This window comes from Podarcis liolepis (genome assembly GCF_965112155.1).
Source record: "Podarcis liolepis genome assembly, chromosome: 10".
NCBI lineage: Eukaryota > Metazoa > Chordata > Lepidosauria > Squamata > Lacertidae > Podarcis > Podarcis liolepis.
In genome coordinates, this window is record NC_139562.1 from 19,338,914 (window position 1) to 19,361,952 (window position 23,039).

A 23,039-nucleotide genomic window follows, 5' to 3' on the forward strand; every position below is an offset into this window, starting at 1 on the left:
CAAAACAAAACAGGGGATACTATCCCCACCACCAAATCACAGGTCACAACAGTCTCCACAGGCTGAGCTGTAAAAATCAAGGATCTTATGGCTTTTGGTGCATGACACAAAAATAAGTTGACTCATGGATCCTCGTGGTTTTTTAATATGTGGTCATCCAAGAACAGCAGCCATCCCATCCCATTTGTGCCCATGACCTGAGTCATAGAAAGCACAGATTCTATCCTTCAGATCCAGGAAACGATTCCTTGAGGATCCACTGAATTTTCATAGGGGATCCCCACGAAGCCTTAGTCAAATCCTTGGTTTTATGGGTTTCATTTGGAGGGGGAAGATACATAAAACATAAACAGGTTCACAGGGATCTGCGCTCTGGATTCATGTTTCTGTGCCCTGTGGTGCCATGTACCACTGGATCTGCAGTTTTTGTGGAGCAGTCTGTGGCTACTGATGTGATTAGAGATTTTGTGGATCTCCCTAGTAAAAATCCAGAGGAGCCGTACCTCAGGTCCAGAGACCTGCTCCTGGTGGCCCTGGCTTCATGATGTTCATGGCTCAGTCCATGGATTCAATGTGATTTGGTGGTGGATTTGGTGACGTCTCCTGTGTAAATCATGTGGGTTCTGTCAATGTGGTGACGTGGTGCAGCCAGGTCAACCTCACATCCCTGAACTCTAAGAAATACACTAAAATGCAATCATTTGATTGTATTCAATAAGCTTGGCTTGTTGACATGGATGCTGCCCACCTGTATGGATTCAAGGCACTTGCTCTCCCAAGCTTTAAAGCACACAAGCCTGTTTGCGGGAATAGAGGTTTGGCTGTTCTCATTACAGCAGACACAGAGTTGCATGTTCGAAAATGCACCAACAATGTGCAATCCACAGTGTAGTAGCAATTAGCCCAGTTATATACTTAATGGTTTATATAGCCTCCCCCCCCCAAATGTATAAATTAGCAAGGCAAACAAATTGGGGCAAATTAAAACAAATGCTGCAGCGTATTGGTGAAGTATTTCTAAGATCAGAGATTATGGCTGCAATCTTGAGCTCAGAACCATTAGGCTGAAAGACTTAGGATGTGGTGGAACTTTGGCTCAGGTGGCGAAATCCTGGCTTAGCTGGGATATACCAGTGTAACTACCCCATCCCAGCTGGCTCAGCTTGCTCATTGGGACTGGCAGATCTTATGCCAGTGTAAGTTTCCCCAAGTGGGCATTCTAGGGGAGTGGTGGGGTTGGAACGGGAAGGAGGGGACATGCTGGCTCCTAAATCCATTCATCCTGGACAAGTTACTTGGCAACAAGCTGTAAGTTAAGCCTTGTCCACACAGCTCTGGAAAAACCCACTAGCGATCTGACGTCACAGATCACACAGCAGTAGCAGGATATAAACTGAGGATGGGCCAGTCTCAGGCTCTCTTCTTCCCTCCCAAGACATGGCACACTGTCTCACGAGCTCCTTATGTGGTGACTTTGAATGTAGGGACTTTGTACTCAGGCAGGGGTGAGGCAATTGCCTTGGGTGGTAGGATCCACAGGGGCAGCAGATGGAATGGATTGCCCTCTACAACAGCCTCTTGGTGAACAGGAGGTCTGCTGGTCTCCCCTCACCCTTGTTCCCAGCGCTTCTTCCCTGGCTTTGTGAGTATCATGAACTAAAACGTGATTGTGGGACAGAAAACCAAAGGCTGCAAAGCCCTGCTTTAGGAACAGGCATAGTGAAACATTAATAAAAGCTGGTCTCAAAGAACAGGGGAGTGGCAGCTATCGAAATGAGGCGCTGCATTTGCCATGTGCTTCAAGTATTCTAAAAGCAGGTTGTGTTTCGAACTGAGATGCTAAACTCACAGGAGCAAAGTGGTGCCCACACCTAAGGAAGTGAATAGCATGGCGCTATATTTATTTATTATTTATTTTATTTAGATATATATTCTGCTTTATTCCTTGAATGGCTAATTATCCCACTTTACATCTGTTCCAGGTTTATTTATTATTCCAAGTTGCTCAAGATGGTATACATGGCCTCAAAAAAACTGTCTGAGGTTGCTTAGGCTGAGAGACGGTGACTGGCCCATTATCACCCAGTAAGCTTTATGGCCAAGGGGGGATTTGAACCCTGGTCCCCCAGGTCTTAGTCTGACGTTCTAACCACTACTCCATACTGGCTCTCTCCTGTGCTAGTAAGGAAACTAGAGGGCAGCCTGCCGTGAGTGATGCGGTCTCAGTGCAGCCATTGGAGGAAGTTCCTCTAGTCCCACGTTGCTCCTTCTCCAGAGGGATAGACTTCCTTGCCCATTGTTTCCCCTTCTTCTGTGTCAAAACATCTATGGATGGCATCAGAGGCAAGTTGCCTCTGAATACCAGTCGCTGGGAACTGCAAGTGGGGGAAATTGCTCTTGCACTTGGGTCCTGGTTGAAAGCTTCTCATAGTCATCTGGTTGCCCACAGTAAGAAAAGGATATTGGAATCGATGGAACTTTGGTCTGATCCAGCAGGGCTTTTTTAACGTACTGCACAACTCCTTCAGCCTCAGCTTTATGGAAGTTGTAGCAGGATGCGGGTGGCGTTGTGGTCTAAACCACTAAGCCTCCTGGGCATGCCGATCAGAAGGTTGGCAGTTCGAATCCGCATGACGGGGTGAGCTCCCATTGCTCTGTCCCCAGCTCCTGTCAACCTAGCAGTTTGAAAGCACACTAGTGCAAGTAGATAAATAGGTAATCTTGCGGCAGGAAGGTAAACGGTGTTTCCGTGTGCTCTGGCTTCCATAACGGTGTTCCATCGTGCCAAAAGCGGTTTAGTCATGCTGGCCACATGAGCCGGAAAGCTGTCTGTGGACAAATGCCAGCTCCCTTGGCCTGAAAGCGAAATGAGTGCTGCACCCCATAGTCACCTTTGACTGGACTTAATCTTTCAGGGGTCCTTTACCTTTAACCTTATGGAAGCTGTTTAATTTTCTTAATAATAAAACATTATTAATAATAATTATAATAATGGCTATGTATTGTGAGTACTTATCTAATTTAAAAAATAAATCATATATGACCTGTTTTTTTACTTTTTTATTCTCTTTTTGTTCCCTTTTTCTTTATTCTGATATCTTACATTTCATTTCACTGTGTTATCATGAATAGCATTTTATAGAGGTATAAATAAATGTAAATATGAAAAGAGACAAAATATTCTCTAATTCCTTTTCCTTGGATAGATGTATTTGTTTTCTCTTTTGTATTTTCTTCTGTTGTGATTATGTATGTATTTTAACTTGTATTGAATAAAAATGTATTAAAAAATAAAAAGTTAAAAAAATAAATAAATTTTTTTTTTAAAAAAAGTTGTTGCACTGGGCTCCTTCCGGAAGAAGTTCACTCACCCTTTCCCCATAGAGCACAGAGTAGGGAAAAGTACTATCTGAAGATACTCCAACTTCACAGCATGAAGATAACTCCAGAAGCTGAATGTGGATGTAGAGAAGTTACTGCAGCAGTGGTTTTGTACCATCTTCCTGGCATAAAGTAATAGAGAATGCATTGCAATTCTTCCCTACCTACTATCCTAGCTAGCAGAAGCTTTGATGTGTTAAAACAGGCAGTGGGATTGGTTTGTGTATCCAAGTGTGCTCTTGCAACATCTGGAGATGCATCTGGGTTTTCTAAAGTGGCGAATGTTGTGCTGATTTGGGGGCTGATAGGAAGTTCCTTTCATTGTGGCCCAATAAGAAAACCATCCAGCAGTTTAAACAAATGGGACATTGGCCAGCAGGGCATTATGGGCGCCTGGATTGCTCTCTCTCGCAGATAGCGAGCAACAAGAGATGCTGTCAAGATGAACAGTCTTCCCAGACCAGGAAGCGCAGCACGACTTCCTCCCCAACCCGCGTTGTGCTGGAGTAGGAAGTCAAAAGGAATTAAATCTGTTTCTCAAAAGCTCCAGGAAGACTTAGAGAAAGCCTTGCAAGGAACCTAGAGACACACACGTTTAAAAATAGTTACAAATGAAATCACACTGTGCATACACATGTTATGTTCGATAATAGGATAAGCAGAAAAAGAGCAGTTCCTTTGCTCCTCTTAATACAACAGAGGGACTGCGCCCCCTAGTGCTTTTTTATGTTACAACAAAACACGAATCCTTATTTGCAGTCAACAGACCATTATAACATTTTATATCAATAACATTCATGAAAATACACATTAGCACAACTAAAAAACACAGAAATATAGTAATACTAAACATTATGTATGTGTGTGAATATATAAACTTCAGAAGTGATCTAGTGAGAATGGTGATACATACACAAAAACTTTGCCCCTTGCTCTGGGGCTGACTTATTTTTTAACCCTGAAGCAGAGTATCATAAAAGACTCAGAAGGGTGGCCTGAATAATAATAAAAACTATAATACCCCACCCATCTGCCCAGGTTGCCGCAGCCCCTATGGGCAGATGGATAACAGGATGTGTGTGTGTGTATAATATTAAATAAAGGATTGGCTGGAATTACGTTCAGATTAACTTTATGGATAGAGACTTTAGGCAAGGGTTCATAGCAAAAAGGGAGACTGGAGAAGCTCCAGGTTTAGTCTTGGCATCTCCAGTGAACAAGCCTTGAGACACTGGAGCTTCTGCTCCCAGGCAGAGCAGCCAATGCTGCAGCTTCCTGTGGCGCTAGTTATATTTAAAATGTATGTTGGAAAGTGGGAAGGAAACAACTGAAGACGTAAAAGCTGTGTAATGCTATGCCAGCATGATCCGATATGGTGATCTTCACATTCATATGGTGAAGCTCCAGTGTCAAACTCACATATTACCATATTCCAGCATTATAGAAATTAATATCTTTGGCCTTCAGTTCTCCACACATGTCTTTATGGCTAAGCGTTAGATGCACATGCCCATATCCCAATCACCTAGGGGCAGCTGTCTACAGACATCCACTTGCGCTAATGGCTCAACATATGTTCAGCGCGTGAGCCAATTTATGTTTGAAGTCTTAGCCTTTTCTTTTCATGGTAGCTGCCCTGTTCCCCCCATTTCCTCATCTCCATTTCCACCATAAGTACAAATGCATTTCAGGACTTCATCTCATCATATACAAGCATTCTTGCTATCATCTTTCAAGCAAGCGGATTTGGAAGATCCGCAATCGGGGGGGAAAGGAAAGCTGGGAATAGGCTCTACCTTTTGGAGGAAATTGGGCAACACTGGCTAGTGCAATCTTTTATTGACTTTGCCATGCAACCTGCAGGTTTGATTGCCAGGCACTTGCGAAGGATCACAGAACTAGACATGAGAACCTGTAGCCCTCCAGATGTTGCTGGACTGCAACTTCCATAATCTCTTACCATTGGCCATGCTGGCCGAGACTGATAGGACCTGGAGTCCAACATCTAGAGGGCCACAGGTTCTCTACCTCACCCATCTGACTAGATTGCCCCCCCCCCCCAATATTCCTGTAAGGGACAACACAACTGTGTTTTTAATTAATCTATTTAGAAGTGTTTCAACTCCAATTTTATTATAAAATTTGAATAAGTCGACAAGTATAGCATAGAAGGTACAGAATACAAAGAGACACGGCTAAGGCATGTTCAATCACTGTACGGCATGTTGCTCTTCAGAGATCCTCAAGGTGTTGTGTGTAAGCATGTCCAAATCATTACAATCCAGTTCAAGCCAGACGAGAATATAGTTTTGATGTTATTATGTTACCGGTGCAGGCAAAGAGCACCTAGCACATCACATTTAATATTTGCAGTGCAAACAGTCTCATCTACATTACTCTTGCTTACTGTGTCAGATTTCTAAGGGGGGGAAAACAAAATCCATCTGCCTGCCTGCTGTTTTGCATTCTCAGCTTCTTGCTTACTATAACTGCTGGCTTTCTTTAAAGAAAGCAACGAGGCGCAAACAGACTTTCCAGCTGCAGTGATTCTTGTTGTGAATTCTGTCTGGAGGTGCATGTTAGCGTTTACACATTAGCAGCACTGTGATATGGCTGTTTTGAGTACCCACACAAAGCCACAGAGAATGGAGACCAGAAACCTCAAAAGGGATAAGACTTCAGATAGGATCACTTGGAAGGTTATATATTTCCTGCATGGAAAGCACTTCCCTCTAGGAAAAAGTATGGTAACCAAGTGTGACATATTGGTCAAAGGCAAGCAATTGCTTGCATTAAGACTTGCATTTCGGCTTGCAGAGGTGGTAGGAAATGGAAGCCTTGGTGACAAATACCAAGAGAAATGTTAAATTAATGTCAAGTTTAATGCTATAGCAGGGGACAAATGATGCTGCCTCACAACACTTCAAGTGTGTATCTTGCAGCAGAAGATATTCTGTAAGAAAACCTAAGCGAGACCCACAACTGAAGCAGCACTTGTACAACCCGACTCGAGTCGCATTTCTTTGGAAGCAAATTCTTTGGGGTTCTTAATTTTCTTCCTGCCCTGCAACACAACAGAGCAGATTTGGAGATTGTGTAGGGCACGCACATATGCGGGAAGTGTGTGGAGTTCCGCTGTGTGAGTAAAAGGTGTTCTGCTTGCGCAACTATTTAGCTGAATACTGCCCACAAGTGTGGATGTAACCAAGGGCTTCTCTTCAAACAAACTGTCACCCACCCATTACAGAGTAATTCCTGAGGGACATAGGGAAGTCGCTTCCCTCTTTTTAATAACCACTGACACACATAGTATGAGATCTACTTGAGCTGGTTTCTGGAGATGCCTGAATATTGCATCATTCTTAGAACAGATGAAAACATTCCTGCAAGCTGCAAGAGCAACGTAAAATTTAGCCAGTGACTCCAGCTCAATCTGTGCATAAACTGACATTGAGAAAAGCAGGAAGCCAATTCTAAACCCATGTAAAAAAATAAAAATAAAAATAAAGTAAGAGAGTTTCCTTCCAAACCTCACATTAGGTTTAATGGGTTCCTTAAGTCCTGGAGTATAAAGTTACATCCTAGAGCCACAGTAAGCTCCACGTGGTGTCACAAAATAAAGATACGAGAAAGCTGTTGCAACAATGGCCTTTATCTATATGCCACTGGTGTTGGCCGGCGTGTCTCTTATTAGCAGGCTCTGAGCTCATTTTCTAGCCCATAGATCTTTGACTTTAAATTTTTCAATTCCCCTTGAATTTTTTTAGTTCTCCTATTCCCCTGGCGAACTTCCTGCAGAATTGCAAGGTCTTGCTCTGGCCCCGCAGTTGCCGTCACCTAGAGAGGGAAACAAAAACAGATGGATATATAAAGGTTCAGTCAACTTGACCATTATTTTTCAAAAGGTGCATTGGCACCCTAAATGAAGAAGATAATGGACAGGATCAAATGCCTGTATAGTCCCACACAAGCATCTTCCACCTTAGTCTAGCACTCTTTGTGTCCTCAAAGGAAGAAGAGTCCTTTAAAAAATAGTAGCAACACCGAGTCGGAGAACCATTTTTCCAGCTTCAGCTAGTATGGCAACTACAACGCTTCCCGAAAAAAGCTGGATCTCACCGTGGTAATTTCTTGTTATCTCCAGGTTAGACTATTGCAGGGTTAAGTCAACCTGGTATCCTCTAGATCAGGCTTCCTCAAACTCCAGATGTTTTGAGACTACAATTCCCATCATCCTGGACCACTGGTCCAGCTAGCTAGGGCTCATGGGAGCTGTAGGGCTGAGTTTGAGGAAGCCTGCTCTAGATTGTGGTTTGGCTATCCTGGGGTCTGTTGGCTACTGCTGTCCCTTCCTGCAAGTCGTCATTTTCAAAAAACTTATAGGGTTAAAAAAATGCTTTCTTGACTGCTTTTGTGGGTCTCCCTGTTGGGTTGCCAAAAGGTTTGTGGCCATCCAAGCCTTCCCCTCACCCCATTTTTCTATCTGTTTTTAAAAACTGGATGGGTCACAACATAAAAATAAAAAATGAGAACACAAAATGCATAACAGAACGAAAGCAAACCAATAATCCCTGTTCCACAAACTCATTAAAAGGCCAGTCAAAACTATAGCAAAAGGGATACCAGATCAATTTTTAACATCTCCATTCACAGTTAGCAGGATTTCTAGTTGTGGGCTAGTGTTTGTTTATTTTTCTTCCTTGTAACAGAACTGAATATTGCACCAGAGGAATTCTCTGTCTGAACATTCAAAATCAATTCTACCTAGGACTCAACTACACAACTGCAAACAAAATGTTTTAAGAGTGTTGTAAAGTGCATTATACAAATGTGACTCTAGATGGCGATAGCAAGCTATGGCAAATTCAATATATTTTTCAAAATGTTTTTTAAAAAAGGATTTTCACAGCGTTTTTTATACATGTCTAGGTTCCACCCTAGTGGATCTCAGTCCTGTCCTTCTCCTGGTCATAACAACACTTACCTTGAAAAGCAGTCGCTCTACCTCCTTCAGACTTTGCCGAAGTTGTTTGATGTCTGTCTTAAAGCCTTCCACCTCCATGCAACGCCGTTTCTCCAAGGCCTCATAGCGCTGGGTCATCAGCTGCAGGCGCTTCCCCATCTTTTCTGAGCGTTCCTTTTGAAAGCAAACAGATGATTACAGATCCCGTGAATAACTCTTGCAATAAAGAGGATGGAGGAGACTATCACAGCATGCCAAAGTGCTTGCTAAGCTTGACAGCAGCAGGGCAAGGCATTACCTTGAAGATCTCTCGTCCTACATCTCCTTCCTCTCGAATCTTAGCCAGCTGCTCTTCCAGGGAAACGCACTGCTCTCGGAACATGTTTGATAGCCGCTGTTCCTGCGTTAATCGCTCCTGTAGCCTCTGTGATTGAGACATATATATATATATATATATATAAACCTTGGCTTATGAAATGCTGTAAAGCAGAGAGGGGCCTTATACAGAACTGCTTGCTTCCTAAACAGCACTATGAAGGCAACTAGATCACCCTGAATAGTTAGTGGCTCCTATTATGACAAAGAAGGGCATTAGCAGGATCACCCTGTGCTTGTTTTAAAGCTAAACTGGTTTGAGACACTAGTAGTACTTTAGCTCACATGCTCTAGTTGCAACACTTTAGAATTCAACAAGTCAACTTTGCACGGGCAGCAAATGAACAATGGGCACCAAACTGAACTATGTTTGGTGTTGTGTGTATGTTGCCTGGACAATGAACACAGATAACTATTTGTGTGTCTGTGGACTATTCTTAACCCCCTTTCCCCCTCCACTACACACTAAAACAGACCCATTTTTTTCAGTCTTTCAACAACAGCGACAAGTGATATGCTATAAATGAATGAATTACAGAACTACTAATGATAATGAAGGAAAGAGGCACTCTCAACCTGTCAGGAATTAATTTATTATTTGTTTGTTTGTTTGTTTGTTTGTTTATTTATACTCTGCCTTTTTCCCTGATGGGAAGGCAGCTTACAGATAAAAATAAGAAGCGCTAACAACATAATATTTTTAAAAAATTGATAGAATTAAAACTAGATACATATATAAAAATTATAAAAACATACCAATAATTACAATGAAAACAACAGAGGACCAGCCCTTTCATTAAAAGCAATCAGTTCCCAAAAGCCTTTTGGAACAAGAAAGTCTTCACCTGCTGGTGGAAAGACAGCAAGGAGAGAGCCAGTCTAGCTTCTTTAGGGAGGGAGTTCCAAAATATGGGAGCAGCCACCAAGAAGGCCCTTTCCTGCATCCTTACCAAGCATATCTGTGAGGGTGGCATGATCAAGAGAAGGGCCTCCCCTGAAGATCTCAAAACTTGGGCAAGTTTATATGAGGAAATACGTTGTTTCAGACAGCCTGGACCTAAGTTAGGCAGAGCTTTACAGGTCATAACCAGCACTTTGAACTGTGCCTGGAAACAGACCCAGTCGCCAGTGGAGCTGCTGTAACAAGGGAGACTTATGTCCCCTATAACCGGCCCCAATCAACAACCTGGATGCAGATCTTATACAAACTTTTACATCACCAGGTGAACAGCCGCACTAGATCAGAACAAAGGCTAATCTAATCCACCTTTCTGTTCTCTTAGTGGCCAAGCAGATGCCTCTGGGAAGTTCACAATCAGGCCTTGAGCACAATATCCTCCTGTGGTGAGGAAAAAGCTATTCTTGATACCGGGGGATTGAAAAAGAAGACATGACTGGCAGGGCAGGAGTGGCTTTTTTCGGGCCCACGCAGGACCAGTCTGGATAGCTGGCCTTGGTGAAGATTTGACATTTTCATCCCCAAAAAGTTTTTGATTTGAGTTTCTACTGAAATGAGGCTGAATTTAAATGTTGTATTTTAATCTTGTTTTTAAGTTGTATTTTAATCAATTGTTTTTATACCTGGTGTTAGCCACCCTGAGCCCAGTCTTAGCTGGGGAGGGTGTGGTATAAATAAAACATAATAATTATAAATTAAATAATAATAGGCTACATCTCAATGTGCCACGGCACCAGGGGATGTTGACATTTCATGGTAATATATGTTTGAACCTTCAGAAAGCACAGTTAGTTTATAGCAGTCCCTGTTACCTTAATCTCTGCACAGTATCGTTTACGGCATTCATGCTTTGCTTGCGAAACGTGCTTGGCACCTCTGTCTTGCATTTTCCTCCTGCCAGGAGAAACTCTGCCAATAGAATACCGGTACGGGCTGCTGTCCCACCGCTCTGGGCTGCTTTCCCACTGTTCCGGGCTGCTGTCCCACTGCTCCGGGCTGCTGTCCCACCTCCCAGGGCTGATGCCTTGCTGGCCACTGTCCTGCCTTCTCCTGATGTCTCCTGAACCTTGGCCACTGTCTCGCCGGCCGCTGTCTTGGCTTCTATTGATGTCCTCTGACACTCGGCCGCCGTCCTGCCTTCTCTTGATGTCCTCCCGACCTCGGCTGCTGTCCCGCTGGATCCTGCTCCACTTGGGTGCTCCTTTTCTTTTGTCCAGCTTCCTCAGCAGCATGTCCTTCTCTGCCATCCAGGATTTCTCATTTGCCCGTGCGTCAAACTTCATCTGGAGAAAATCTCTGGTGCTCTCGTGCAGCAAGTTCTGAACTTTGTGGTAACTGGAGAGAGGAATGGCAATGAACCGGTCACCAGTTTCTTCCCCAACTCTTCCATTATCCCAGTTACAAATCGGGGTGGGGATCAATGGCTTGACAGTGCAATTCACTTTGTCAACGGGCAGCTGTCCCTGGCTTTGGACCCACATGAAACCACTGTGAGGGACCTCAACATAATGAGGCTGTCTTATATTAGAATCTTTCATCCATACCTTATATTGGAGTCATTTGTTCATCTAGTTCAATACTGTCTATTCTGACTGTCAGCAGCTCATCAGACTTACCATACACAAGTTCCTTTAGTTGGAGATCCGGTTATCTAACCTGGGACCTTTTTTGTATGCAAAGGATGTGCCTTACAACTGAGCTGTGAACCCTCCCTCAAATTAAAGCCAGCACCCAGAGCCATGCTTCTCTTCCATACCTGAGTGGCGACCCAAACCCTGGACCATATTAAAAATATGATGCTCTACTGACAAGAGCTATCTATATGCATGCATATAATGAGTTCAAGTTCATATCTAAGGAGTAGGACAGTGCAAATGTATGACTGGTTTCTACCGCATGTTATGTTTGCCACTTTATACCTGCTACGAGAGACACACAGTACCCTGTGACTTCACACAGTATCAAATCAACGCCAATAGGAGGTCCATGCACTGTCTTAATACAGTTGACCAGCACTTCTGCCCATCACAGTAAGGTTTGTTTTTATTGGTCCCACAATATGCTATGAAGGCACAAGAAGTGACCACCTTGCTGAAGCTAAGTAGGTCTGGGTCTGGTCAGTACCTAGGTGGGCGACTGCCTAAGAACCACACGTACATCACCATTGGTTCCACGATGAAAAAAGATGGGACAGAAATGTAAGTAAAATACCATGAATAAAATGATTTGTATTCAGACTGAAAGCAAAGACACATTCTTCTTGCACTTACTTCTGAGTAAGCTCCTTGATCTTCTCCTGGTCCCTCTGATGCTGGACCAGAGACTCTTCTATACGGATTCGTCTGTCCTCCAGCAATGCTTCAGTTTGTTCCTTGGACAGCTTGGCCTGTTCCTCTAGCTGAGCTTGAAGAGCTTCAACCTAAACAAGTACAGAAAAGGGGGTAGAATTTTCTGTTATGTTTTCCTCTGGCAGAACAGCTAACATTGTTCTATGCACAAAGAATAACTGGGAGCCGTAATGTTCAGAAGTGCGATTTCCACCTTCTTAGAAACCTGTCCAGAGCAGCTAGATGCTGGAGAATAGCAGAAAAATGGCTTCATACCCTCCTTATAAACTTTCTCATCATTTATTTCTTTGTCACAATGGAAGATTTGATGCTGAACTAGATGGACCTTAGAAAGAGCTAGCATGGATATTATTTTTTTGTTCCTGTTGTGAGACTATTATGGAAGTCATTTGGTAAAAAAAATGCATTTGCAAAGTAATCCCGGTCAGGTTCTTGTTCTTGCTTTTTAACAGGCAACTTTAAGCAGCCTTATTCAGCTATAAAAATAACTCTGAAACTCTAGGTTTTGCACAATAAAAAGTTCCATGCCTACCCAAACTGTCAGTCTTGGAATATAAAAGCAATACTGAAAACCAATTGGAAAGCTAAAAGATTGTAAGATAGATTGGGGCAGTCAAGCACTACAATGAAAGAGAAATAAAGCAGCTAAATACCCAAATCAATGAACTCTGTTTTTAACTTCCTTTACTAATTCAATGATCATGCTATTCACTGACCATGATTACTGCAATTGTCATATGACAAACCAGTGATCTGGAGCCATTTAGCCCATTTCCCTCCCTTTTCTTCAAATGCATTTGATTCATCACCATATGAATGAGTTGCTAATAGATCAGCTACACTGGCTTACAAGTGTGGGGTGGGGTGGGGGGTGTTGTCACAATCAGCCACCCTAAGTAAAGATATAAATTTTTTGAAGTCCAATGCAAAACAGACAACTCTTCTCTGAATATTCTGGCCTCTCTCTTTTTACTGTTGGCTCTGAGAATTTAAAGCAAAGATCAATGTTTAATTGAGTGTGATGAAATCATATGCAAAGAGAAAGAATAGCGTCTCAAATAAATTTACAGCATTGCTTTAAGATGCCTGAGAGTACATACCTGAAAACAAACACCACAGGAATGTCTTACTGACTGACAACAGGAACAAAAACATGAACACAGGAAGCAGTCTTTTGCATTTAACTCACTGGAAGGTTAATGTTCTAGAATGGCTTTAAGTATGTTTTAATAATTTGTTTTAAATTGTGCTGTTTTAACAGTCTGATGTTTGCTGCCCTAGGCTCCTACGGGAGGAAGGTTGGGATACAAATTTAATGAATAAAATTAAGCAATGATATACTTCTTGTTGGCTAGCGCAGTGTTTCCCAAACGTTTTTGGGCAACGGCACACCTGTTTACCGGAAAAAAATCTCGTGGCACACCACCATTAAAGCCCCGCCCCGTGACGTCAGCGCGCAGCGTCACGCCGGGAGGGACGCACAAAAGTTAAAGTTTTTTCCCTCCCCGCGAAGCAACGAAAGAGGGCGCCTCAACACCGGGAGGTGGGCAGGGAGCGGGGGGAGCGGCCAGACGGGCTCCGCTGGGGGACTTTCGGCTGCCGGAGGCGGGGAAGGGGCGGCTGCAGCGGACCCGGAAGTGGTTGCGCCCATCGGGGGCGGTGGGAGCGCGCCGTGCGGGTTGGTGGGTGGGGGAAGGAGAGGAAGAGGAGGGGGCGGCGGCGGCGGCCGGAGGCTGGACGGATCCGCGCAGGGACGGCGCGCGAGCCGGGAGGAGGCGCGAAGAAGGAGGCAAGGCGAGAGCAGCGCGGCTCGGGATGCATTCGGACTGCCGGCTGCTGCGCCCGAGACGCGGGGTATGGTGAGCAGCCCGGAGCGCCCGCTCCCCCGGGGGACCCGGCCGGCGCTGGCCTCCCTCCTCCTCCTCCTGTTGCTGCTCAGGCGGGACGCGGCGGCGCAGAAAGGTGCGTGCGGGAGCCCCGCCGGGAGGGGAGGGACCAGAGCCTTCCCGCCTTTCTTGCTTGGCGCCCACCCAAAAGCCCGCCGGGTTTTCGCGCCTTCCTCCAGTAGGCCGGCTGAAGCGAGCGGCGATGGGATGTGGGAGCTCGCTCGCTCGCCGCCCCGCGTGTGCTCGCCGCCGCCGCCCCGCCTCTCGCCGCCCGACTCGCTCGTCTCCCTCCCACGGAACACAAGGCAATGTTCGGCGGCACACTAGTGTGCCGCCGAACACCTGTTGGGAAACACTGGGCTAGCGTTCTAAGATAAGTTAACGGAAGAAAGTTTATGGGAGGAATGTTTCCTCTCCTCTCCTCCCGGTGGCGCTGTTGGGACAGGACTTTGGAGCAAAGCTCTGGGAGGACCACTTCACGAAATGAACAGGAAGGGCTAAAAGCCCACCTGAGTTGGCTTACCACTTTTTTTTGCAGTAAGTACACTAGAGTTGGGGGAGGGTCACAGGGTCAAAGGAAATGTTCAGAGCAGTTCTTCCTTTCACCTCCCAAAGGTGTCTCTGTCTCCCTGGGGATGGCCCATCGTACAGGGCAGGGGTAGGCAACCTAAGGCCTAGGGGCCAGATCCAGCCCAACTGCCTTCTCAATCCGGCTCACAGACGGTCCGGGAATCAATGTTTTTTTACATGAGTAGAATGTATCCTTTTATTTAAAATGCATCTCTGGGTTATTTGTGGGGCCTGCCTGGTGTTTTTACATGAGTAGAATGTGTGCTTTTATTTAAAATGCATCTCTGGGTTATTTGTGGGGCATAGGAATTCGTTCATTTTCTCTCTCCAAAATATAGTCCAGACCACCACATGGTCTGAGGGACAGTGGACCGGCCCACGGCTGAAAAAGGTTGCTGACCCCTGGTACAGGGGATTATCACAGACTTGCTCCCCTGATTTCAATGGATGGCAATGTGCATAAAATCATGCCCATCACTGGCAAAGTTGACTTTTCACGGAGGAAGAACTATTTGGTTTTAGAGATCTAAAAGCAACAGAAGTCCACCCAGGCTGCACAAAGCCACTTACCTGCAATAAGAGTGTTTGCTCATCTTTCTTGTATCTATCCTCATTTTCTGGTTTTTCTCCATTCTCTGCTGGTTTTGTGGCACAGTGTTTTATACCTAGAGCAGAAATAAAAGTTGAATTGGTAAAGAAAAGCTATGTCACTCCTTTATTTAGATGTCCCCCCCACGCCCACAATAGCCTCTCTCTTCAGATGTCTTCTTTGATGGAAATAATTTTTAGCTTCTCACTTACCTGCTTTTGAAGTATGCTTGCCACTTCGATCATGTGAATCCCTGCCCTTGATTAGCTTTTGAGGTATAGTGGCCTGCAAGGACAAAGAGAGTTTATTTTCTGCTCTGCTTTTGAGATAGGCTTCAGTAGCAACACGATGCAAAAAGCCTTAGAGGGAAAGGAATTCCAAAGTAAAATAGGCACATGACTGAATCCCAGAATGCAACATGAACCTGTGGCTCGGTTCTCCCTGCAGCTTTATTACTCTAGCAGCCCAGTTCCTAGAAGGGCACTTCTACCCATGTTGTGTGTACAGGTCTCATCTAGTTCTGCCACCCAACAACACCAAATGGGTGGTGTTTCACTGCTGGAGTTGGGCTTCAGAATTAGGAGTCAGCTTGCCCCCGATTACCAAGATTGTGTTCTGGGTCCTAAGCGTTGCTCCCTTAGCACTGCAATGTACAGGACTGGGTCTGTATGCACCCATCTGTAGTGCTCCATGAAGTCACAAGCGAAGCACAGAACGGCAGCTGAAACAATTACAATCTTGTCTTGTGCTTGCCAGCTTCAAAGTGAACACTGTCAGAGCTTCCTGAATGCATTCAGATGTACAGAATTCAGAGAGGCAGAGAATTAGGTAGAGGGGGATGATATCCATCTGGCCGCAGAAAAGGCTTCTGCTTACAGAACGGAAGTTTTCCCTTTCTCTCCCTTCTGCTCCACAGATGTGCTCTGGAGTGTTGGGGGACAGAAAGGAGAAGGGGTTTTTTTTTGGTGTGGGGCGTGTTGCTCAGACAAACACCGAACACTGACTAGGGTTGAGGAGGCCTAAGCCACACCTACATCCTACAATGTTGTGTGCATTTCCTGCTTTTGGAAGACAGGTGGAGCTACAACCCATTGTGCTGTCTTTTCATCCTGGGAGGAATGTGCAAACCATTACTGCCCTGCAGAGTCAGTTTCTTTTTCTGTTTAATGCAAAAAATCAGGGTTGTAGCTCTTGCTCTGACATTATAACCCCCACACTAGTAGCATGTCCTTGTTAGGCCTGAGCATTCCTAAAACCTTTTGTGGAAGTAACCAAGTAAATGTGCTCAGAATCAGGAAACTGGACACCAAGCCCCTTGTTACAAGTGTCTTTCTCATCTTTGTATACTTGCTGGCAAAATCAAAAACGAGCAAACCTCCGGAACAAATAATGGTAGACAGCTGGTTGAAATCATTTGCGTAGACTGTTTTAAGTAGCTGTTTTTGCAGAGATAACAGTTGCTTTTTAAAGACAACCCACTGGAATTTGTAACTATGTAAGGCACTGGATTTAGTGGTATGGGATAAAGTCCACACACTTTTAATAAATAATAATAATAATAATAGTACCCCACCCAACTGACTGGATTTCCGCAGCCAGCCATTCTGGGCGGCTTCGAGCAGATATAACAACACAATAAAATATTAAATATTAAAACTTCCCTACACACACACACACACACACACACACACACACCAATTACTGCTTAAGACAGTGGTACCTTGGAACTGGAACGTAATCCGTTCCGGAAGACCATTCAAGTTCCCAGGCGCGGCTTCCGACTGGCCAACAGCTAGGTTTTTGCACAGCGGAAGCCATGTAAGACATTAGTGTTCTAGGGAACATTAGAAAATCGGAGCACTTACTGCCAGCTTATTGTTGTTCGGGAGCCAAAACGTTTGAGAACGGAGCCTTTCGAGTTTTGAGGTACCATTGTAATAGCAACAATATTAACTACAGTCATAACCTGGCTTGGATCCCGAGTTGCCCTTTTTAGGAAGAACTTTAGTGCAGTGGGGTTTCCTACTGACAGGCTTTCAGCCCCTAGTACCAATTTCTAAACCTTCTGCAGCAGATTTTCACAGTGCACCCGGGGATGTGGGGGAAACCGTCAGAAATGACCTCCCCATGGGAGTATCCCATGAGCAAAATGCACCGTAAGGGAATTAAGGATCCTAATCCCTATTAATCAATTTCAATTTTTAAGATACCTGAAGTGGGTATAGGCAGAATAGCTACAGCTATCATTGTTTCATCTTAAGTTTTTGCAAAGCAGAAGATTAAGAAATGAATAACAGCATATAAGCAATTTCAAAAAAGGAAAGACTGCAATCTGTTGAGCTAGATATCTGACAAAGTGGGCTCTGACCAATGGAAACTTTTACAGTATCACAATATATTTATTAGGCTTTGCTTAATGGGTTACTTTGTGAAGGCTATTCCACAGTTACAGATTTTAGAAGGACAGTTCTGTTAGCCTACTTTTGCTTCGTGATTTAGAGTGCAATCCTTTGCACACTCACCCAGAAGCAGGCTGAACTCAGCAGGGCTTACTTCTGAGAAGACATTCACAGGATTGTGCAGCATGGCATATAGTTATTTCCACTCCAGAAATTTACTTTAGCTATTTCACTATATATTGCTGTAATTCTTTACTGTTTTGCTGTCATGGTTTACTATTGTTACTTTACATGTCACATCCTGCTGTACTTTATTGTCTTAATATGCTTTGTGAACCACCAAGGCAATGCCTTTAATGTACTTTATATCTCACAGAGGCAACATAGAAGAGTTTGGAAAGAACCTGAAATAAAAAGGTCTTGTAGGTTAACAGAGGTCTCTGACCTTGTGAGGTGGTTCCTTGCAGAAATAGGTAACTTCGCCACTGTCTGTTCCCAGTAAAGCCAAAAGATGCTGGATCTTCTTTCTATCCTCCAGCTCTCTGAAATCAGTTTAAAGGAAAGTGACTTATTTCTGTTCCCAAAGGCACTAGTTGGTGCACCCCTAAGGCCAACTAGTGGAAGCCCAGGAAACATCCAAGAAGTGGGAATACAGTGGTGCCTCGCAAGACGAAAAGAATCCGTTCTGTGATTCTCTTCGTCTAGCGGTTTTTTCGTCTTGCGAAGCAAGCCCATTGATGGATTAGCGCTATTAGCGGCTTATCGGATCAGCTGATAAGCGGCTTAGCGGCTTAGAAAAAGGGGGGGGGGGAGGAAAAAAACCCCACAGGAACTCGCAAGACATTTTCGTCTTGCGAAGCAAGCCCATAGGAGATTCGTTTTGCGAAGCACCTCCAAAATGGAAAACTCTTTCGTCTAGCAAGTTTTCCGTCTTGCGAGTTTTCCGTCTTTATTGTTTTGCATGCCCTTTTCCCGAGACTCTAGGACAACAGCAGAGGGGATTGGAAAGCAGAACATCTACCTTAGGATAGGAAGCATGCACCACATTCTTCCCTGCAGATCTCTTCATGTGAGAGAGAACAGCAAGTATCTCAATCCCTGTAACTTTAAAAAGAAATGGCAAAGACATGCCACTCCCCTCTGTTCTGCAGGCTGTTTTTTCACTCTTCCCACTTAGGCAACAAACCTGATTTTCAGCCTGTCGTTCTCAGCATAAAGGCGCAAGACGTGCTCCCTCTCCTGAAAGAGGAAAACCTGCATGTCACTCAGAGCCTTCTGCAGCTCGGAGATTTCTTCTTCTCGCTGACGCATTTCCCATTGTAATTTGTGCTGCAGGGGGGAAACGGAAGCATATTGTTATTGATCACCTAGCCGTTACAGCAAAGGTAGAGCAGAGAAAGGGTTTCTCATTGCTCACTGGGAACCAAATACTGTACTGATGAAATAACCTTTGCTCCAAATCCCCCGATTACTACTCGCAACTGTTTCATATACCTAGTAAATCGTAAGAAAGACAGAACGGAACACTGTGGAACCCAGCAGCACAATTGCTATGAGGCCACATAAGTTTCCCAATGCTAGTCCTGGTAGTGACCCTGGAAGTAGGAGTGGGACCACTGCGACAAGGCACTATTGTGCCCCAACCCAAGTTACTCCAGGATGATATGATGGTCCACTATTGAAAACTAACATTCTGGAATTCTCCAACACCAACTCCGCTAGTTCAGTCACAGAAGCTGTTGGGCACTGGCACTGGCAGGACACCAGCAAAATCCCCATTTTGCCTTTCTGACCCTACATTAGGTACAGCCCCTTACATCCCATCTATAGTTGATTGACTAGTTTTCAATAAAATAAGCTACTGGTTTAATAGCTGCCATATTAGAATTCATTTTATTTAGGATGAGGCTAATGGTTTGACACTCAAACCCAGGTTTATAGTTTTAAAACTGAGCAGCACAAAGACTTCACTGCTCAATACTTTAACTTAAGTATTAAGAGTCCTTCCCAAAGCTATAGGTAACTCTGGCAGCTGCTGCCATGACCCACACCATTCAAATTTACACCTCTTTGTATTTTCAAAATGGACCAACACTCCTCACTTGGAATTTCCCAGAAAATCCAAGATGGCAAATACTGTCTTTGCAAACCAAGTAACAAAGCATATCAGCAAACACTAAATCCTAATTCAAAATACTATACCTGGCTTTGCCAACCACCGGATAAAGTGATCCATTCACCCATCTTTTGCTTTTCCCATACCTGCTCATCATGTGATGCTTTATATTTCTCCAGCCTTTGGACCAGTTCCTCATGCTCTTCATCAAAGTCTGCAATCTTCTTTCGGTAGTATTCCAGCAGTTGCCGGGAAGGGCGGAGAAAGGCCAGACGTTCGTTGATTGAAGGAAGAGGAGTACAATCATTCTGGTGAGGTGATGGGAAACTAGGAGATTTGGGGGAGCCGTGGCCGGCAGCTGACCTGAACACCATGATTGAATATAACAAGAACAATTCTATTACAAAGTCATAAAGACAACCAAACCTCAATTCTTGCAGTTAGCAATAACATAAGAACACAGAATGGTTTCACACAGGTCACAAAATCTAGACCTGAATTTAATCTATCCCACCTCTAGTTTCTCAAAACTGGCAGGCTCCCTTTGGGGAAAATGGAACACCTGGAAAGGATTCTGAAAATTTCTTTCCCACTAGACAAAAACTGAGTGGTATTATTGCTCCTTGGGAGAGGACCCTCAGTGATCCATCTTTGATTTTTGAGAAACTCAATTTCTCCTAAAGAAGGTACCTTTCCCGTGCCTTCTGTGAAACCTTTTTGGACAAAGGCATGACTAAGCACACCCAAACATTAAAGGTGTCAAAATTGGCATTGTTCTACATCCAAAATTGGCTCTTCCACTTCACCACACTCATGCATCAGCATATATATGCAGGAAACACCTGCAAGATGCATGGGGATTGCAGGGTATTTGAATTCCCACCTGCTCTTGGGAATTTCCTCACCTTGTCCTCCATACAGATACTTTCCTTTGTGTTGCTCATTTAAGGAAAAGGGGGGAAATTAGTACAAAAACAAAAATTGGTTGTGTCATCTGCACGTGTGTACACAAGAGTGATGTGGGCAGCCACACCCACATTAGCCTTGGTTATGCCACAGCTTCTGGCCCATGCAGCCCTTAAAGGGCTGGCCAACAAGGAATGTGGCCTTTGGACTGACAAAGGTTGGACAACTCTGTCTTAGGGGTAGGTAGGTACCAAGCTACAATACAATGTTCTGCCTCTATGTGTGGAATGGCAGATGGTCTTCAAGAAAAGATATTCATAATATTTAATACAAATGAAGAGGAAATCAAGCAGTCAGTTCCTTGACATACCTTTTGGAGGCAGAGGGTGTTCTTGGAGAGGAAGTCATGTTGCTCACTCCTACCACCTGCAGTAGTGCCAAATATACCTTTTTTACTTTTTGGTAACAGAAGCATAAAGCCAAAGGTTCAGAGAAAGTGTATGAACGGTTCTATAGTGGCCCATTTTTATTTCCTCACAAACAGATGCATGTGCTCAAAGAAAGTGGTTTAAGAACCAAATTCACATGAAATCAAGCCGTGCTGCAGCCAACAATTTTCCAATCTGATATGGCAAACTATGCACTTGTAACAGGCTTCATACACGATAGTGCACATATAAATGATTTATTACATTTATCCTATCACACAGAGCTAGGAATTTCAACCAAAAGGCCCCTACCTTTCTTCAGGGGCTAATGTATGCTACGCAATGGGAAAGGTAGCAGGGATAGTCAAAACAGGAAGGATGTCATGGGAAGGGGTAGAGAGAAATAAAGTAATATAAATTGTGGCAAGTTGTTATGAGCAGATGCTAGCAAGGGACGTATCTAGGGCTGGTGAACCCGTTTTACCACCCCACCCCGCTTTTTATCCCTGAAACAGCTGTGAGGTTGAGTGGTCTTAGAGACAGTGACTGGTCCAGGATTCCTTTTAGCTAAAAAGGGACTTAAACCCAACTCCCCCCAAGCCCAAATTGCTAGGCAACACAACACGTTGGTTGCCTCCAACCCCACACCCCAAAATAATCTAGGAGGGCTGGTTGTAAACCTGTATATTTGCCTGCTTGGGCATATTTTTGAGGACCCACCTGATTTCTGTGGCTGTAAGATCTTTTACATTGCTGCTGAGTATTGCGTTTTAATGGTTGTAACCCGCTGTAATAGTAATAATAAGTGGGGATCTTTACTCTCCTAGTCATCTGAATTAGACGCCCCCCAACTTAACTTTTAAAGATGAAAATCAAACAGGAGCCCCTTCCTTTCTGTCCTAGCAAAGCACCGTGAACCCGCCCTACGGAGCAAGCAGTTTGCATCGTGTCTCTCTCCGCTCCTGCCCCACTTCAGCCATCCCGCGCCTCCCCGCCGCTCACCCCAAACACACTAACCGCTCTAACACTCCCGTTCGCGCCGCAGCTAGTGCTCCTCTCAACCGACGAACCAAAAAGCCAAGCTGAGGGCCCCTCCGCCCCTACAAGTATTCTCCAATCGAAAGAGCTGTGAGAAACGGAGTCGGAGCTTTTCGCCCAATCCCAGCTCTCTTGCCATCCAGCAATACTTTTAAACTCTCGTTTACAAGGGGAAACGAAGCCCAAACGTGGGAAGAACGGAAAGCGGCGGCGCATGCGAGGAGTCGGCGATAGGCTTATAGAGGCATGTTAAAAGTTAATCCAAACCCTTCGCCAAAACGAAAGCAAAGAGGGAATTAATATAAATCAAAGCAAATCGTTTTCTGGTATCTTAAACCCCCACTTAAGTGAGTAAAAAATTACTACGTCGTTTATTTCCAGAGAAGTCGCTCTGTTAATCAGTTTGCAGCATCAATTAAGAGCAGGCACCCCCAACCTTCGGCCCTCCAGATGTTTTGGACTACAATTCCCATCATCCCTGACCACTGGTCCTATTAGCTAGGGATCATGGGAGTTGTAGGCCAAAACATCTGGAGGGCCGCGGGTTGGGGATGCCTGACTAAGAGACTTGGGATACTTTCAAAGCACAGCACATTCCTATGTTTACTAAGAGGCAAAAAAAAAACCCCATTAACGTTTGGGCGTTATGCAGTGGGATCTACTTCTGAATAAACTTAACTAGGGTTGGTGCCCCTGAAGACAATGACACTGCAAATTTTAAAAAGCTTACTCGGCAAAAAGTGGCACTGAGTTTAATGGTATTTATTCCTAGGGAGGTGTGCATAGGATTGCAGCTATCATTGCACTTCTGTGCAAATTCGCTTGGAAATAAATCCGACTGTGTTCCTTGCTCCAATCCTGTACATGCTTACTTTGGAGTAGACTCCGTTTAGTATTGATTTACTTCTGAGTAAACATGTACAGGATTGTGGCTGTTACAGAATCATAGAATTGTAGAGTTGGAAGGGACCCTGAGGATCATCTAGTCCAACCCTCTGCATTGCAGAAATAAATCAGCTAGTCTATTAACTGTGAAGTCCTTTTAAATATATATTAAGAAATAAGCCCCATTGTATTTGCTG

The 23,039-nt window shown here is 44.3% G+C and overlaps 1 protein-coding gene across 3 annotated transcripts; it reads right to left on the reverse strand.

Annotated features, from left to right (window-relative positions):
- Positions 1-5,494: 5,494 nt before the first annotated feature.
- On the reverse strand, positions 5,495-22,188 carry CCDC77 (coiled-coil domain containing 77). Of its 3 annotated transcripts, none has more exons than XM_083461779.1 (12): positions 21,937-22,188; positions 20,862-20,917; positions 19,732-19,948; positions 18,656-18,798; positions 17,915-18,011; positions 15,283-15,355; positions 15,052-15,146; positions 11,948-12,096; positions 10,490-11,012; positions 8,643-8,768; positions 8,366-8,518; positions 5,495-7,218 (listed from the first exon to the last, which is right to left on the reverse strand). In XM_083461779.1, the coding sequence occupies exons 1-12, from the start codon at positions 22,171-22,173 to the stop codon at positions 7,072-7,074; spliced, it is 2,016 nt and encodes a 671-aa protein (XP_083317905.1). In that variant the 5' UTR covers positions 22,174-22,188; the 3' UTR covers positions 5,495-7,071. The 3 variants fall into 3 exon arrangements, with proteins under 3 accessions (XP_083317905.1, XP_083317906.1, XP_083317907.1); XM_083461780.1 differs by having other exon boundaries at positions 21,640-21,942; XM_083461781.1 differs by lacking the exon at positions 21,937-22,188 and adding an exon at positions 21,776-21,927.
- Between the last annotated feature and the right edge of the window lie 851 nt (positions 22,189-23,039).

Excerpts from the sequence above, each read along its gene's own strand:
- CCDC77 (XM_083461779.1), bottom strand. The coding sequence starts at position 22,173 with ATGCGCCGCCGCTTTCCGTTCTTCCCACGTTTGGGCTTCGTTTCCCCT. Across the intron at positions 18,799-19,731 it reads AAGCATCACATGATGAGCAG|CACAAATTACAATGGGAAAT; the intron begins GTATGGGAAAAG and ends TCCCCCCTGCAG. Across the intron at positions 11,013-11,947 it reads ATCAAGGAGCTTACTCAGAA|TTACCACAAAGTTCAGAACT; the intron begins GTAAGTGCAAGA and ends TCCTCTCTCCAG.